The sequence below is a fragment of the Salmo trutta genome, unplaced genomic scaffold, assembly GCF_901001165.1.
Source record: "Salmo trutta unplaced genomic scaffold, fSalTru1.1, whole genome shotgun sequence".
In the NCBI taxonomy this organism is placed as follows: Eukaryota; Metazoa; Chordata; class Actinopteri; order Salmoniformes; family Salmonidae; genus Salmo; species Salmo trutta.
Window position 1 is genome coordinate 3,363,449 of NW_021822911.1, and position 19,634 is coordinate 3,383,082.

Genomic DNA, 19,634 nt, shown 5'->3' on the forward strand with positions numbered 1-19,634 from the left:
AGACACACAGACAATGACTCAGCACAAAACACACACGTACACACACACACAAACCCATCCCTGAGGGCTGGGTTAGAGGAACAGAGAACACACTCATGGACCAATGGGGAGTCGACACCGACCCGAGACCGGATCAACCCTCCACTCAACGACCAGTCAGGAGGACGAATCTACAAGACTCAACCTACGTCATAGCATTACAATCATGTTGTATAAAACAGATGCACACTATGTTTTGGGGCTCTCTTCTGCTAGTTCCCTAAGAGCTAAACGAACGAGTCCGTGCACGCTTTGCCAAATATCTTTGTCTCTTAATAAAACTGCCTTACTATAATTGAATCCACCCTGTCCAGCGTCTTGACTTGGTCTCCTTCTCAAGTAACTGATCATCAACAAAACTTGGTAGCAGAGGATGGTTTCATACTTCTGAATTCGGTCCATAAATGGTTGATGTGAGAGGAGACAAGTCCAGGACAATCTCGTGAGGACGGGTGACCTGTCCGCAGAAGCCATCGGCGATTCTACTTGCACCGGGAAACTGATCAACGAGCTCGACTAAAAAAAGGTAAGCAGAGCCTGTTAAAACAAAATCTGCATATTATATTATAGTCTTTATCCAAATTTTGATCAGTAGTACTGGGCGTGAGTATGAATTGTTGTTAAATTGTATGTAAATTGTGTTAACAAATGTTAAGGCTGAATACAAAGATATTTGACTGAATAGAGAGCCTGTGTGGCGATCCTGTGTGGATCTGTGAGCCTGTGTGGCGATCCTGTGTGGGTCAAAGTCTGTGTGACTCCCCGTGTAGACTGTGAGCCTGTGTGGCACGTCATTGATAGAATATATCCGTTAACTTGGGAGGGCTACTGGAATGGCAACCAGATGAGACCACCCATGTACATGTGGAGGAATTAAAGTAAATATAACTCATTGTAACTATATAACCCTGATGACTGCATGATTTGGGGGTTCGTTCCATGAGACCTCCAATACCAAGGTGATATTTAAACAATTTGAGGGCCGCCGTGCTGTTGGGGTTGTGGGGAACAAATAAAATATAACCACATAACACTTTGTTTACGAGGGTGGGACACCACAGATAAGTCGGTGTCCGCGCTGTGAATACATCGCTGGTCTTTACCAGCGACGGGCTAAGTATACAAAGATAGAGAGACACTTATACAGATAATAAGATGGCAACTACTCCACCAACCAAGCTCAAATTTAGTGAATATTTGGAACAAAAAATACAGGATAGAGCTGGGGGAAAGGAACAGTATAAAGCAATTGGTGGGAGAGATTCGGGATTGTACACAAATTTGGGTCGGTGTGCAGGCCCCAATCTCAGGGCCTCGTGGAACGCGGCAATCAATCCCTTAAGGCTAAAATAGCTAAGGTATGTGCAGGATCGAAGTTGACTTGGGTGGAAGCCCTGCCCCTGGCGTTGATGGCTATGAGAGCCTCTCCAGGTGCAGGCACCCATCTCTCTCCTCATGAGATAATGACTGGTAGAGTCATGCCTGGTCCACCAAGGGAGGGAGGTCATATGCCCGCCCTTGATGTACAACAAATTGCAATGTTTGACTATGTGAGAAAACTGACGGAACTTTCTGCAGCTCTCTCCACACAGATCCGCAAGGTCCAAGAGGGGGAGCTGTCGGGAGATTCGCCACCACTGAAGGTAAAAGTTGGGGACTGGGTGAGGGTCAAAGTCCACAAGAGAAAGTGGCTGGAACCCAGGTGGACTGGACCGTACGAAGTGAAGGAAGTTACTTCACACTCTGTCCAGGTCAAAGGTAAATCAGGCGCGCCTTGGCACCACCTTACACACTGCACTCCGGCCCCAACCCCTTCCAGAACTTTGACTGAAACCAGGGCCGATTTGCGCGCCCTAAAATTCGATTCCAACCACTGAAACCTTAGTTGGGGAAAATGGGACCACAGCTCCCGTTTCCACAACCTAAGGCGCCACGCCCAGGGTCGGGTTATCTCCCTCCCTGGGAGAGGCTGGGGATATCAGCTCCCCTGTTTGTTATTTTCATAATCATTGCCGGAGTATCCTTAGGAACTCTCACTGGTGGGGATTTGAACATTGCATGGAAAAATATTAAGTTAGTAAAGTGAATTGCAGGTGGAGTTAATTTTATTTTTACAGGGACGGTGCACATTAAACACAGTTGTGTATAATGGCAGGGTATTCTTAGCAAACAGAATGGGCCGGTTTGCAGACAAACTGAAGGGGTTTAAGGTTTTAAGCAATCTTGGGTTAAATTAGTCAAGTAGTATGTTAAAGTAGGGGAGTTTAATAGGTTTGAAGTACAGTATTGTATCCAAGGGTAGCGCATGTTCAATTAAGTTTAAAACTAATGATTGGGGGGAGTATAATGGAATTATAAAGTATTTTTAGGTTTTGTTTGTAGTTAACGTTTGGGTTTTTGAATCGGTGTAGTATGAGGAAATGCTGACCAAGTGGGTATTTTATGGAAAAGGGAGCGCTTAACTATCTTTGGGAAAAATACCTAGGGACAGGATATCTTAAAGGGGTATACACACATGGCATTTTGAAGTTTTGGTTTCTGAGTTTTAATTAAGCACGTGAAATTCCTCTCATAGGGATTGTTCTGGGAAATTGAGACACAAAATGTAGATAAAGTTCTTAGCCTTCATTTGTCTAAATGTAGTAAGAAACACGGTTCTGAAAGGGTGGTAGGACTTTCGACCCCTCTGGTGACTTTTCCTTTTGTGGTCTGATCAGCCGCAATGAAAAGCCATTTGGATGGTGAATTTAAGGTCATTTGTGATACTGACTTTAAGGAAATTTGTAGAACTGGTAATTATGATGGAATTAAAGTTCTTACACACAAGTGGATAATTTGAACCAATGAGAATGACGATAAGGGTACAATAATTTTTCTTTGTGGAGTAGTTCAGATTAGTCATTTTGATCTGATTATGTTATGTGAATATCGTTTGATAATTAGGGGTACTTTTTACATTATCTAGATAAGTTTATTTTCCCTTAGAAAGTCAGCGGTGGTTGTATTCAGTGTAAGAGATTTAACACAACAAGGCTATGGAATCGACATAATAGTATTATTATATTTTGTTGTGAATAAGTTTAATAAGGGTAGACTTTTGTCAACAGGACAGGAATATATGACATCTGTAGGTGATCCAGGATCATTGAGGGTATCGAGATAAATTTAAGTAGCTATGGAATAAGACAATGAGACATTTAGTACTCCCCTGCACTGCTGAGACCTTGATGGGTTGGAAGTAGGAGGAGAGCATAAGCAAGGAAGAGAAGATAAAAGTGACACAGAAGAATTAGATAACGGTTAGTGAGTGGAGACCAGCATAGTTAAATTATAAACAGGTGAGGACAGAAATAACACTGGGAGAGACAGAAAAGACATAAGAATAGAAGATAGAAGGATAATTTAGTTAGGTTCATTTAGTTAGGATATTAATACATGGAGAGACTATCGGCTCCATAGGCATGTATTATAGTTTTGATTTTAAGGTTATGTTTGGTAAATTCTCTAAGAAGAGATATTACTATTTACACACACAAGCACATAGGCATTTAAAACCACACAAAGCAGCACAGATAAATCTTAAGACACTTGATAGAGAATTGTTACAGGGTAGCTAAGGAGGAATACCCCAGGGAGAATTGGACATGTGGAAAGTAAAAGGGGGCAATCCTACAAGAGAAGGGCTGACATAAGGATAATTTACTAACCTTACCAAAGACATTGTTAAGAAATGCAGCAGAATTGATATATGGCTTGAGCCATGTATAAAAAGGGGGAGTATAGTAGAGCAGGCGATAGAACAGGATAGGATGCTACTAGAACAAAAACATTGTTTGTAGAATGTCCATTCCAACATTTGGAAATGGACTTATTGAACTATTCCGAATTGAGAGGAAGAAGGGGTGTTTAACAATAACAGATAAGTATAGCAAATGGGTAGAAGCGTTCCCAACTTACTTGGTGGACATGATTATGGTAGCTAGAATATTAGGACAAGAGATCCCAGTATCAACACTAGGGATTATATCTCTTTAAATGATGGATGACAGTTTAGCTAATCAGGTAGAGCCTATAGAATGCCAGAGTTAGAGAGACCAGAACAGGTAGACATATAAGTTAAAGATATACTAGCAGAGCACATGAGAAGACTGTTAACCAAACCCGTATGTCCAAGATTTTGTGTCCAACAGGTGAATTGCAGGAGAAGGTGATTCACTCAATCCAACTAGGAGACTGGGTGTGGATCCAGTCCCTGAGGAGAAAAAACTGGAAGCAGTCCCATTGGGAAGGCCCATACCAGGTGCTATTAAACCATTGCCTTTGCCAGTAGGAAAGCTGAGAGAGTCACATGGGTCCACGTTACCCACTGCAAGAAGGTATGTACACATATGAGCACTGATGATCACACACAGAGTTAGGAGAAGAACCGAGAACCAATAAGGTCCGGGGGTTACCTCCTTAACGAAGATTTCCTATCCCGACCGTTCATCACTGTGTGTGCTCCTAGAGGTATGAGTATGGGGTGGTACCTAGCAGAGAGACTAAGGGCAGGAGAGGGTTGGCGGTTTTTGGGAAGAGTAGAGGCTCTGAGCTGCATCATAATCTAATCTTTCTGATACATTCAGATCCACCACCTTCGGGTACTAATCATACGATACCGTTGTCATTGAGAAGAAGTAGAAGATAAACTATATAATACACTGATGAGTGACGTACAGAATAAGGAATCAAAGAAGATCAAGATGTAGAATTTTAGGTGAGCATTAAACAATTCCTTGGGGAAGCAGACAACTGTACAGGAATTGGGGTTGGCCAGATTGAAGTACTCAGCCAACCCACCTCGGTTCACCTGGATTCCTGATGAGCACCAGTGTTATAGATACAAGAATGGCACCGAGAATTGAGATGATTTTAACGGCTGGAAAGGTAATCGTTAATGTGACTGACTTAGGTTTGAAAGCACAGGAGAAAATGTGTAACCTCATAGCACCTATGGCTGATGAAGGGTGGGCTAGTACCAGCAAAGGACGCATACGACAAGAATTACCACAAAGGGTGGTTAGGAACTTGCGCCCTGGGGTTATTGGTCCAACCAGTTTGAATTAGTGATAAGAGACCAGTTATAGGAGGCTAAAGTAGGTACAGGAGGAGTTTTGATAAGGATGGGAATGGCTTTGTCTAGATGGATGCTATTGGCATCCTCAGGGAGGTTCCAGATGAATACAAAGTTATGAATCAAATATGTGAAGGCTTTAACACTACATTATGTTGGTAGTTGACAATAAATAATAATGTGGATTGAATTAATGACATAATTTAATCAACAGAGATTCATGAATGAAACAGGGGATGCAGTAAAGAGGTTCTCTGACCAATTTTCCGCCACCTCCCTCATGACCTGGTAAAATAGACTGACTCTCGATATGTTACGGGCAAAGAGGATGGTGTAGGTAGAATGATTAGGTTCATTGCTGTACGTACATTTCTGATAACACAGCTCATGTTTGGGAAATGGAAAAGTGTTGCAAGAACTGTATTATGGGCTGCTTTAACCTGTATGAGTGTGTTTGCGTTGTGTGGTTGTTGTTTGGTCCCGTGTGCAAGAGGTTTAATAACCAGAACTTTAGAGAGATGATAACGGAGCAGATGGTGAGCTACGGACCGAGTGAAAGTTCAGATCAATGAGACGACAAGTACCTACCGCCGAGCAAGCCTGTTCCCCTTTTCTTTGTCACGTCTTGCAGACGTGAAGAGGGGGATTTGTAATAAAGATAATCTAACGTTTTAGCTAATGATATATAAGGAGGGCATTTGCACAACATGCTTCACAACAGCACACAACAAAATTCCAGAGACATATTGAGCAACCAACTGATACCAATCACGACCACACCCAGAGACAGATGGCTGACTTAAGCACTCACACAAAAATGTCAAGACATGAAAGCGCCCTAGCCACACGAACTGACCACTGGTGTAAAAAACAACATTCCATGAATATCGTAACAAACCAGACAAGAATTAGCAGAAAAACACACTTAGGGGTGTTGGACTCCGAGGACAAAGGACACTGCCCAGGGCCAATGGGAAGTCGACACCACCTGGAGAATGGACCGTCCCTCCACTCATTACCAGTCTGGAGAGCGGACCTACTAGACTCAACCTACGTCAACACACTGTTATTTCATTGTATAAATTGGATGCACACCATGTTTCGGCGCTCTCTTCCGCTAGTTCCCTATGAGCTAAACGAAGGACTCCGTGCACGCTTTGCCAAATATCTTTGTCTCATAATAAAATGCCTTACTATAATTGAATCCACCCGGTCCAGCGTCCTGACTTGGTCTCCTTCTCAAGTAACTGATCATCAACACGTGTCAAAGAGCACTGTTTCCGCCCGGTTTCGAACCGAGGACCTTTCGCGTGTAAAGCGAACGTGATAACCACTACACTACAGAAACCGCTGCTCGATCTTTCTGCAAGTGGTAAACCGAATTTTACCGATATTCATGGCACGTATTCGAATTTCCAAAATAAGGCATTAATGAATTTCTCTGTTACCACTATGATACTTCTTGAATGTGTCAATGAGCGTTGTCCCGCCCGGTTTCGAACCGAGGACCTTTCGCGTGTAAAGCAAACGTGATAACCACTGCACTACAGAAACTGCTACTTAATTTTTCTGCAAGGAGTAAACCGAATTTTACAGATATTCATGGCACGTATTCGAATTTCCAAAATAAGTCATTAATGAATTTCTCTGTTACCACTATGACACTTCCTGAATGTGTCAATGAGCGTTGTTTCCGCCCGGTTTCGAACCAGGGACTTTTCACGTGTGAAGCAAACGTGATAACCACTACACTACAGAAACTGCTGCTTGATTTTTCTGCAAGAAGTAAACCGAATTTTACAGATATTCATGGCACGTATTCGAATTTCCAAAATAAGGCATTTATGAAAATAACTATTATCTGTTAAAAGTACAGTACCTACTGCATGTGTCAAAGAGCACTGTTTTCGCCCGGTTTCAAACCGAGGACCTTTCGCGTGTAAAGAGAATGTGATAACCACTACACTACAGAAACTGCTGCTACAATTAGCTGCAAGGAGTAAACCGAATTTTACAGATATTCATGGCACGTATTCGAATTTCCAAAATAAGGCATTAATGAAATTCCCTGTTACCACTATGGTACTTCTTGAATGTGTCAATGAGCGTTGTTTCCGCCCAGATTTGGTCCGAGGACCTTTCGCGTGTGAAGCAAACGTGATAACCACTACACTACAGAAACTGCTGCAACAGTTTGCTACAAGGAGTAAACCGAATTTTACAGATATTCATGGCACGTATTCGAATTTCCAAAATACAGAATTTATGAAAATAACTATTCTCTGTTAAAAGTACAGTGCCTACTGCACGTGACAAAGAGCACTGTTTCCACCCGGTTTCGAACCGAGGACCTTTTGCATGTTAAGCAAACGTGACTACCACTACACTACAGAAACTGCTGCTACATTTTGCTACAAGGAGTAAACCGAATTTTACAGATATTCATGGCACGTATTCGAATTTCCAAAATAAGGCAACAATGAAATTCTCTGTTACCGCTATAGTACTTCTTGAATGTGTCAATGAGCATTGTTTCCACCCGGTTTCGAACCAGGGACCTTTCATGTGTGAAGCAAACGTGATAATCACTACACTACAGAAACTGCTGCTACGATTATCTGCAAGGAGTAAACCGAATTTTACAGATATTCATGGCACGTATTCGAATTTCCAAAATAAGGCATTTATGAAAATAATTATTCTCTGTTTAAAGTACAGTACCTACTGCATGTGTCAAAGAGCACTGTTTCTGCCCGGTTTCAATCCGAGGACCGTTCGCGTGTAAAGCGAATGTGATAACCACTACAGTACAGAAACTGCTGGTACAATTAGCTGCAAGGAGTAAACCGAATTTTAAAGATATTCATGGCAGGTATTCGAATTTCCAAAATAAGTCACTAATGAAATTCTCTGTTACTGCTATAGTACTTCTTGAATGTGTCAATGAGCGTTGTTTCCGCCCGGTTTCGAACCAGGGACTTTTCACTTGTGAAGCAAACGTGATAACCACTACACTACAGAAACTGCTGCTACAATTATCTGCAAGGAGTAAACCGAATTTTACAGATATTCATGGCATGCGTTCAAATTTCCAAAATTAGGCATTTATGAAAATAACTATTCTCTGTTAAAAGTACAGTACCTACAGCACGTGTCAAATAGCACTGTTTCCACCCGGTTTCGAACCGAGGACCTTTCGCATGTAAAGCGAACGTGATTTTTTTATTTTTTTTTTATTATCAAAAATGTTTGTTTACAATATTTACAGTACAATCTACTGTTTACAGTACAATCCACAGAGAACAATACAGAAGACACTAGACTAACAGAAGCTGGTGAACAATTCACCCCCTATCAAATTCAAGGGACCCAATGAAAAACAAAGTAAATATCAAAACAGTGCTTTCAAAAATTATAAGTGATACCTCCACTCTCCTCTCGTGAAATTAACACACTCCCTTCAACAAAAGATTCATCAAAATGTTCCATCCCATAATTAAACAACATATCTATGTGTTTACTGAACAGTGCTATAAAGATACTCCACACCTGAACCCTCTTTCTGTCAAAAGAAACATAATTCCTCCTACAAAAAATAGCATACCTCACAAAACTCAAAACCATATTCAACAAACACACATTAACACCCTCACATTTACCAGACACTCCAAATAACAAAAGTTCCTCCCACGCATACTTTTTCACGAAATCTCCCCCCCAGTTTCTACATAACATTTCCTTAACTTTACAAAAAAAATATTTTAAATCCTCACATTCTATAAACAAATGCATTAGAGTTTCTGGGAAACGTCCACATACATCGCATTCCCTTTCTATCTCACCATTAATTTGCTTTAACACCACCTTTGTAAATATTCTATTATGTCTTAATTTGAAATCATTATTTTCACACTCCTTACTATTATATTTTACATTTAAATTTTCCCATATCTTTTTTTCATCTAATTCCGGAAAAACTACTTTCCAAAATTTCTCAGCAGCCGGCCTTCTACACACTTTTCCTACCATTATTCTATACAATCTTTTCACTGGTATACTAGATAAATGTACTTTCTTCTTACTGCTACCAATGAACAAATTAGGAAATACAAATAAATCTTCTCTTTCAACTTCACTATTTATTAAATCAACCCATTCTCTTGGTATACTATTCTTTATCTTGTTATACATATTATTCACTGTTCCCCTTCCCACCTCTTCATCCCATTCATTGATTATGTCAAAAATAGCTTCCCCAGGTAAAAACCCTGGAAATACCTCATATGTATAATCTTTTATTTGCCGTAGACCTGCACTCATAAATACTTTATTATACAAAACTTTTTCTTTGTTCTTGATTTTCTCATTCAGAAATATAGGTTGATTCATAATCAGGTCAATATGTCCACATTCATAATATACATTAGGCAACAACTCTGCCCATGCATTTAGCACCTCTTTATAAAAATCTGGTACCTTTTCAAACATTGCCCTTTTAAGCCCCATCAATAAACCATTATCCTCACAACCACCACTCTCCTCTAAGTAGACTTTAAAGAAGTGTTTCCAGCCATAATCTTCACTGTCATACAAATATTTCTTTACTGTTTTTATCCTAATAGCTTTTCTTTTGACATCTAAATCTACAAGTTTTAAACCTCCATCCACATAGTCAGCAATCAATGTTTTCTGAGCTATTCTCACTCCTTTACCATCCCATATAAAATTTGACACCACATTATTCAATTCATTTAGGACCCACTCCGGCATGTCCAGGACTCCCAAAACATACACAAATTTGGATAATACCAAAGCATTTGCAACAATTACTTTCCCTTGTAACTTAAGTTTTCTATTTTTCCAGAAATTCAACGTTAGCTTGACTTTATTAAGGATCCCAGTCCAAGTTATATCTTTTGCCTCTTTCTCCTTTACACCAATGTTTACTCCCAGCACTTTAATAAAATCCTTTGCGCTCTTGAATGGAATCTCACACCCTTTTACATTGATATCCCCAACAAACATTATTTCAGTCTTCTCTATATTAACTTTAGCACCCGATGCCTTGCCATATATATCTATGATTTCCATAATGCTTCCAATACTTTCTATGTCCTTCACAGTACAAGTAGTGTCATCAGCGTACTGATGTACAACACTGACACCACCACCTGGGATTCCAACACCCCTTACTTCTTTATTACTATTTATCAATGTAGCTAACGGTTCTGTAGAAACACTGTACAGCAGAGCTGACAAAGGACAGCCCTGCCTTACTGACCTCTCCACAGGGAAAGTATCTGTTAACACTCCGTTACATTTCACACAACTTTTAGCCCCACTATACAACAGGTTGATCCAAGATACAAACTTTGGCCTAAACCCAAACCTCTCCATAGTTTGTAATAAAAAGCTGTGCTCCACTCTATCAAAAGCTTTGTTAAAATCCAAACTTAAAACTATACCACCTTCATTTTTCATTTGATTAACAACATCCCTAATTGTACAAATTACATCTGCAATATCTCTTCCAGGTATGCCGTAGGCTTGTGTTGATTCAATAATACTCCCAATCACCTTTTTCATCCTATTCGCTAACACTTTAGTCAGTATCTTATAGTCCGAATTTAGAAGGCTAATAGGCCTATAATTTTCTAACTTTAATCTACTGCCCCTATTTTTGAATAAGATCGTTAACATTCCAGTTGACATAGACTCAGGTATTTCCTTATTCTCTTCCATATAATGAAACACCCTCACTAAAATGGGTGCCAAAATATCTACAAAGACTTTATAGAACTCATTTGTTAAACCGTCCAAACCCGGACTTTTATTACCTTGCGTGCTAACAATTGCTTCCTTGATTTCCATAATCGAAATCTCTTCATCACACATCATTCTCTCTGCCTGCGATACTTTGGCACTAATTGTATCCAACACTTTTACAACACACACTTTATCTACATCCTTCTTTTTGTAAAGATTTCTGTAAAAGTTTTCAACTGTCTCTAAGATCCCAACAAAATCGTTTACCTTTACACCTCTTTCATCTTCCAACTCTACAATGTAACTCTTAGTTTGTTTTCTTTTTTCCAGACCCAAAAAAAAGGATGTACATTTCTCTCCCTCCAAAGCGTACTGTGCCCTGCTCCTAACAATAGCACCCAAACATTTCTTTTTTTCATAACTACCCAGCTCTGCATGGATTTTCAAATAATTCACAACATCATAGTCTGGATCCGTATCAGCCTTTTCAAGTTCATGCAACATCCTATTCCTAAGCATTATTTCTTTCTGCTTATCTAACCGGTTATGATTTTTTGCGTACCTAATACTCCTATTTTTTACTTTTACTTTCACTTCCTCCCACCATAAACACACATTCTCTTTTAACAGTACATTAGACATTTCATCATTAATACATTCAACAATTTCATTTCTATATCCTTCCTCCTTTAACAGACTGGCATTTAAACACCATACACCTCCCCCTCTCCTCTCCACACCAAATCCCATTTCAAATGACATTACTGCATGATCACTATATGCTGTAAAGGTATATGACACCTTCTTAACATTCTGCACCAATTCTTGTTTTGCTAGACATAAATCAATTCTGCTTTGTTTTAATTCCTTTAGAACCACCTGCCTTCTAGAGAATACTCTTCTGTTTGGATTTTCAGCCCTCCATATATCTACTAGATTCTCCTCATTCATAAGTTTCCATAATGTATTTCTAGAAGAGTCATGTCTGAATTTAGCACAACTAGAGGCATCCATTCTACTACACCTCACATTAAAATCTCCTATCAGTATACAGTTTTCTGAGCACAGTGTTTTTAATTTGTGAAACATTTCTCTCCTTTCAGATTCAATATTTGAAGCATAAACATTAATTAAACGAAAAACTACATTTTGAACTTCAAATTCAATTACAATAAGTCTACCATCATTGTCAGCATATATTTGTTTTACATTCTGCACCACATCATTGTCTCTGGAGTCACACTCTCCATGTCACTCTCATCCTCTCTCTCCATCGGCACACTCCCCTCCCCTTCCTCAGACGTGAGGTCCATTGTTTGCAAAAGTAAGTGATCTTCTCCCTTGTTACAGCTACATCTAACTTTGGGTCTGTCACACATTTTGCACACATTTCCTATGTTCCGACATTCTCTGGCATAATGCCCTTGTTCACTACATTTGTGGCATGTGAATTCCGGACATTCCTTTAGTATGTGCCCCGGCTGAATACATAATCTACATACCTTCACTTGGATTACACGAAAATATTCAAATCCCTCGACAGTGTTAAATTTAGTAGAATATGGCAAGGATTGCACATTGTCTGTAAACTTTACCTTGCAAAATCTTGTCCCATCTACAATGTCCATTCCTGGCCACATCCTCCTCTTGATTGGCGTGGTCGCCTTCACATTCCAGCCTTTTAGTTTCTCTTCTATCTCCTCATCCGTAATGTATGCGGGCAAGTTCAAAAAGGACACCACCAGCTCATCATTCCCTAGTTCTTTAGCCATGATTTGACAGTTCTTTATCTTTAGCCCGTCTATTAGTCTTTCTTTTCCATTTACATGAGACATTGTTATTTCATACTTATTTCCGTCTTTCATTCGACATCCCAGTATTGCTCCGCAAACTTCCTTTATTCCTCTCAGCAATTCCATCGTTGTTATTCTCCCTTCTCCACTTATTTCCACGTTCACCGTCAGTTCCTTCTCATATGTTCTTTTTTTCAGTTCTTCGTTTAACATTCTGATTTCACTGTTGTCCTTTCTCGTCGTCGTTTGTATTCTTGATGTCGAAGCCATGTTGTCTGTCCGGTTATTTTAAGCAATATCCCCCAAACAGCTACCGCTGATGGGGGACAATAGCAAAAAAGTTTCACAGAAACTTCACTACAGTCACTCACAAACTTTCAAACTTATAAAGCAAATAGACCTCCAAAAACAACGATATTCTCTCTCAAGCACTCAGACACCTGCTTCTCTTCCACTTCCTGAAACTCCAAAAAGGGGCGTGTAAAGCGAATGTGATAACCACTACACTACAGAAACTGCTGCTTGATTTTTCTGCAAGGAGTAAACCGAATTTTACAGATATTCATGGCACGTATTCGAATTTCCAAAATAAGGCATCAATGAAATTCTCTGTTACCGCTATAGTACTTCTTGAATGTGTCATTGAGCGTTGTTTCCGACCGGTTTTTAACCAAAGACTTTTCGCATGTGAAGCAAACGTGATAACCACTACACTACAGAAACTGCTGCTACATTTATCTACAAGGAGTAAACTGAATTTTACAGATATTCATGGCACGTATTCGAATTTCCAAAATACAGAATTTATGAAAATAACTTTTCTCTGTTAAAAGTACAGTACCTACTGCACGTGTCAAAGAGCACTGTTCCCACCCGGTTTCAAACCGAGGACCTTTCGCGTGTTAAGCAAACGTGATAACCACTACACTACAGAAACTGCTGCTAAATTTTGCTACAAGGAGTAAACCGAATTTTACAGATATTCATGGCAGGTATTCGAATTTCCAAAATAAGGCACTAATGAAATTCTCTGTTACCACTACGGTACTTCTTGAATTTGTCAATGAGCGTTGTTTCCGCCCGGTTTCGAACCAGGGAACTTTCGCGTGTTAAGCGAACTTGATAACCACTACACTACAGAAACTGCTGCTGCATTTAGCTACAAGGAGTAAACCGAATTTTACAGATATTCATGGCACGTATTCGAAATTCCAAAATACAGAATTTATGAAAATAACTATTTTCTGTTAAAAGTATAGTGCCTACTGCAAGTGTCAAAGAGCACTGTTTCCGCACGGTTTCGAACCGAGGACCTTTCGCGTGTTAAGCGAACGTGATAACCACTACACTACAAAACTGCTGCTACATTTAGCTACAAGGAGTAAACCGAATTTTACTGATATTCATGGCACGTATTCGAATATCCAAAATACAGAATTTATGAAAATAACTTTTCTCTGTTAAAAGTATAGTACCTTACTGGACGTGTCAAAGACCACTGTTTCCACCCGGTTTCGAACCGAGGACCTTTCGCGTGTTAAGCAAATGTGACAACCACTACACTACAGAAACTGCTGCTACATTTTGCTACAAGGAGTAAACCGAATTTTACAGATATTCATGGCATGTATTCGAATTTCCAAAATAAGGCATTAATGAAATTCTCTGTTACCGCTATAGTACTTCTTGAATGTGTCAATGAGCATTGTTTCCGCTGGTTTCGAACCAGGGACCTTTCGCGTGTGAAGCAAACGAGATAAACACTACACCACAGAAACTACTGCTGCAATTAGCTGCAAGGAGTAAACCGAATTTTAAAGATATTCATGGAATGTATTTGAATTTCCAAAATAAGGGATTCATGAAATTCTCTGTGGTAGTAATTGAAAGTGTCAATGAGCGTTGTTTCCGCCTGGTTTCGAACCAGGAACCTTTAGCGTGTTAAGCAAACGTGATAACCACTACACTACTGCTGCTACAGTTTGCTACAAGGAGTAAACCGAATTTTACAGATATTCATGGCACGTGTTCGAATTTCCAAATTAAGGGATTAATGAAATTCTCTGTTACCACTATGGTTCTTCTTCATTGTGTCAATGAGCGTTGTTTCCGCCTGGTTTCGAACCAGGGACCTTTCGCGTGTGAAGCAAACATGATAACCACTACACTACAGAAACTGCTGCTACAATTTTGGCAAGGAGTAAACCGAATTTTACTGATATTCATGGCACGTATTCTTATTTCCAAAATACAGAATTTATCAAAATAACTTTTATCTGTTAAAAGTACAGTACCTTAATGGACGTGTCAAAGAGCACTGTTTCCACCCGGTTTCGAACCGAGGACCTTTCGCGTGTTAAGCAAACGTGATAACCACTACACTACAGAAACTGCTGCTACAGTTTGCTACAAGGAGTAAACCGAATTTTACAGATATTCATGGCACGTATTCGAATTTCCAAAATAAGGAATCAATGAAATTCTCTGTTACCGCTATAGTACTTCTTGAATTTGTCAATGAGCGTTGTTTCCGCCCGATTTCGAACCAGGGACCTTTCACGTGTGAAGCAAACGTGATAACCACTACACTACAGAAACTGCTGCTACAATTAGCTGCAAGGAGTAAACCGAATTTTACTGATATTCATGGCACGTGTTCAAATTTCCAAAATTAGGTATTTATGAAAATAACTATTCTCTGTTAAAAGTATAGTACCTACTGCACGTGTCAAAGAGCACTGTTTCCACCCGGTTTCGAACCAAGGACCTTTCGCGTCCTCGGTTCGACGTGATAACCACTACACTACAGTAACTGCTGCTACAATTATCTACAAGGAGTAAACCGAATTATAAAGATATTCATGGCACGTATTCGAATTTCCAAAATAAGGCATTAACGAATTTCTCTGTTACCACTATGATACTTCTTGAATGTGTCAATGAGCGTTGTTTCCGCCAGGTTTCGAACCAAGGACTTTTAGGATGTGAAGCAAACGTGATAACCTCTACACTACAGAAACTGCTGCTACAATTATCTGCAAGCAGTGAACCGAATTTTACAGATATTCATGGCACGTATTCAAATTTCCAAAATACAGAATTTATGAAAATAACTTATCTCTGTTAAAAGTACAGTACCTACTGCACGTGACAAAGAGCACTGTTTCCACCCGGTTTCGAACCGAGGACCTTTCGCATGTTAAGCGAACATGATAACCACTACACTACAGAAACTGCTGCTACATTTTGCTGCAAGGAGTAAACCGAATTTTACAGATATTCATGGCACGTATTCGAATTTCCAAATAAGGCATTAACGAATTTCTCTGTTACCACTATGATACTTCTTGAATGTGTCATTGAGCACTGTTTCCACCCGGTTTCGAACCGAGGAACTTTCGCTTGTAAAGCGAACGTGATAACCACTACACTACAGAAACTGCTTCTACATTTAGCTACGAGGAGGAAACCGAATTTTACTGATATTCATGGCACGTATTGGAATTTCCAAAATACAGAATTTATGAAAATAACTTCTCTCTGTTAAAAGTACAGTACCTTACTGGACGTGTCAAAGAGCACTGATTCCACCCGGTTTCGAACCGAGGAACTTTAGCGTGTTAAGCAAACGTGATAACCACTACACTACAGAAACTGCTGCTATATTTTGATACGAGGAGGAAACCGAATTTTACTGATATTCATGGCACGTATTGGAATTTCCAAAATACAGAATTTATGAAAATAACTATTCTCTGTTAAAAGTATAGTGCCTACTGCACGTGTCAAAGAGCACTGTTTCCACCCGCTTTCGAACAGAGGACCTTTTGCTTGTAAAGCGAACGTGATAACCACTACACTACAGAAACTGCTGCTACATTTAGCTACGAGGAGGAAACCGAATTTTACTGATATTCATGGCACGTATTGGAATTTCCAAAATACAGAATTTATGAAAATAACTTCTCTCTGTTAAAAGTACAGTACCTTACTGGACGTGTCAAAGAGCACTGTTTCCACCCGGTTTCGAACCGAGGAACTTTCGCATGTTAAGCAAACGTGATAACCACTACACTACAGAAACTGCTGCTTGTTTTTTCTGCAAGGAGTAAACCGAATTTTACAGATATTCATGGCACGTATTCAAATTTCCAAAATAAGGCATTAACGAATTTCTCTGTTACCACTATGATACTTCTTGAATGTGTCATTGAGCGTTGTTTCCGCCCGGTTTCGAACCAGGGACCTTTCGCTTTACACGTGAAAGGTCCTCGGATCGAAACCGGGCGGAAACAGTGCTCTTTAACACGTGCAGTAGGTACTTTACTTTTAACAGAGAATAGTTATTTTCATATATACCTAATTTTGGAAATTTGAACACGTGTCATGAATATCTGTAAAATTCGGTTTACTCCTTGCAGAAAAATCAAGCAGCAGTTTCTGTAGTGTAGTGGTTATCACGTTCGCTTTACACGTGAAAGGTCCTCGGTTGGAAACCGGGTGGAAACAGTGCTATTTGACATGTGCATTAGGTACTGTACTTTTAACAGAGAAAAGTTATTTTCATAAATTCTGTATTTTGGATATTCCAATACGTGCCATGAATATCAGTAAAATTCGGTTTCCTCCTCGTAGCTAAATATAGCAGCAGTTTCTTTAGTGTAGTGGTTGTCACGTTCGCTTAACACTTGAAAAGTCCTTGGTTCGAAACCGGGCGGAAACGGTGCTCTTTGACACGTGCAGTAGGCACTATACTTTTAACAGAGAATAGTTATTTTCATAAATTCTGTATTTTGGATATTCGGTTTACTCCTTGTAGATAAATGTAGCAGCAGTTTCTGTAGTGTAGTGGTTATCACGTTTGTTTCACATGCGAAAAGTCTTTGGTTCGAAACCGGTCGGAAACAACGCTCAATGACACATTCAAGAAGTATCATAGTGGTAACAGAGAAATTTGTTTATGCCTTATTTTGGAAATTCGAATACGTGCCATGAATATCGGTAAAATTCGGTTTACTCCTTGCAGCTAATTGTAGAAGCAGTTTCTGTAGTGTAGTGGTTCTCACGTTCGCTTAACACGCGTAAGGTCCTCGGATCGAAACCGGGCGGAAAAAGTGCTCTTTATCACTTGCAGTAGGTACTTTACTTTTAACAGAGAATAGTTATTTTCATAAATACCTAATTTTGGAAATTTGAACAAGTGCCATGTATATCAGTAAAATTCGGTTTACTCCTTGCAAAATAATTGTAGCAGCAGTTTCTGTAGTGTAGTGGTTATCACGTTTGCTTCACACGTGAAAAGTCCCTGGTTCGAAACCGGGCGGAAACAACGCTCATTGACATATTCAAGAAGTACTATAGCGGTAACAGAGAATTTTATTAATGACTTATTTTGGAAATTCGAATACGTGCCATGAATATCTGTAAAATTCGGTTTACTCCTTGCAGAAAAATCAAGCAGCAGTTTCTGTAGTGTAGTGGTTATCACGTTTGCTTCACACGCGAAAGGTCCCTGGTTCGAAACCGGGCGGAAACAAAGCTCATTGACACATTCAATTAGTACCACAGAGAATTTGATGAATCCCTTATTTTGGAAATTCGAATACGTTCCATGAATATCTTTAAAATTCAGTTTACTCCTTGCAGATAATTGTAGCCGCAGTTTCTGTGATGTAGTGTTTATCACGTTCGCTTCACACACGAAAGGTCCCTGGTTCGAAACCAGCGGAAACAATGCAAATTGACACATTCAAGAAGTACTATAGCGGTAACAGAGAATTTCATTAATGCCTTATTTTGGAAATTCGAATGCGTGCCATGAATATCTGTAAAATTCGGTTTACTCCTTGTAGCAAAATGTAGCAGCAGTTCCTGTAGTGTAGTGGTTATCACGTTTGCTTAACACGCGAAAGGTCCTCCGTTCGAAACCGGGTGGAAACAGTGCTCTTTGACACGTCCAGTAAGGTACTGTACTTTTAACAGAGAGAAGTTATTTTCATAAATTCTGTATTTTGGAAATTCCAATACGTGCCATGAATATCAGTAAAATTCTGTTTCCTCCTCGTTGCTAAATGTAGCAGCAGTTTCTGTAGTGTAGTGGTTATCACGTTCGCTTAACACGCGAAAAGTCCTCGGTTCGAAACCTGGGCCGAAGCAGTGTTCTTTGACACGTGCAGCAGGCACTATACTTTTAACAGAGAATAGTTATTTTCATAAATTCTGTATTTTGGAAATTCGAATACGTGCCATGAATATCTGTAAAATTCGGTTTACTCCTTGTAGATAAATGTAGCAGCAGTTTCTGTAGTGTAGTGGATATCACGTTTGCTTCACATGCGAAAAGTCTTTTGGTTCGAAACCGGTCGGAAGCAACGCTCAACGACACATTCAAGAAGTATCATAGTGGTAACAGAGAAATTCGTTAATGCCTTATTTTGGAAATTCGAATACGTGCCATGAATATCTGTAAAATTCGGTTTACTCCTTGTAGTAAAATGTAGCAACAGTTTCTGTAGTGTAGTGGTTATCACGTTCGCTTAACACGCGAAAGGTCCTCGGTTCAAAACCGGGCGGGAAACAGTGCTCTTTGTCACGTGCAGTAGGTACTGTACTTTCAACAGAGAATAGTTATTTTCATAAATTCTGTATTTTGGAAATTCGAATACGTGCCATGAATATCGGTAAAATTCGGTTTACTCCTTGCAGCTAATTGTAGCAACAGATTCTGTAGTGTAGTGGTTATCACATTCGCTTAACACGCGAAAGGTCCTCGAATCAAAACCGGGTGGAAATAGTGCTCTTTGACACGTGCAGTAGGTACTGTACTTTTAACAGAGAATAGTTATTTTCATAAATTCTGTATTTTGGAAATTCGAATACGTGCCATGAATATCTGTAAAATTCAGTTTTTCTCCTTGTATATA

At 39.6% G+C, this 19,634-nt stretch overlaps 2 protein-coding genes and 5 non-coding genes across 7 annotated transcripts in view; 1 reads left to right on the forward strand and 6 right to left on the reverse strand.

Annotated features, from left to right (window-relative positions):
- Window positions 1-12,690, reverse strand: part of LOC115186404 (zinc finger protein 180-like) — a 38,322-nt gene extending 25,632 nt beyond the window's left edge. The window contains exon 1 of the mRNA XM_029746046.1: window positions 12,514-12,690. Within this exon, the coding sequence (XP_029601906.1) occupies window positions 12,514-12,690 (177 nt within the window). The remainder of the gene's footprint in view (window positions 1-12,513) is intronic.
- Window positions 1-19,634, reverse strand: part of LOC115186769 (tripartite motif-containing protein 16-like) — a 452,306-nt gene that overhangs the window by 374,331 nt on the left and 58,341 nt on the right. The window lies entirely within an intron of this gene.
- Window positions 6,428-6,500, reverse strand: trnav-uac (transfer RNA valine (anticodon UAC)). Its single transcript has one exon. It is a non-coding gene; the product is annotated as a tRNA-Val (tRNA).
- trnav-cac (transfer RNA valine (anticodon CAC)) lies at window positions 14,816-14,888 on the reverse strand. Its single transcript has one exon. It is a non-coding gene; the product is annotated as a tRNA-Val (tRNA).
- On the reverse strand, window positions 15,873-15,945 carry trnav-aac (transfer RNA valine (anticodon AAC)). Its single transcript has one exon. It is a non-coding gene; the product is annotated as a tRNA-Val (tRNA).
- On the reverse strand, window positions 16,079-16,151 carry trnav-uac (transfer RNA valine (anticodon UAC)). Its single transcript has one exon. It is a non-coding gene; the product is annotated as a tRNA-Val (tRNA).
- Window positions 18,175-18,247, forward strand: trnav-cac (transfer RNA valine (anticodon CAC)). The gene has a single exon. It is a non-coding gene; the product is annotated as a tRNA-Val (tRNA).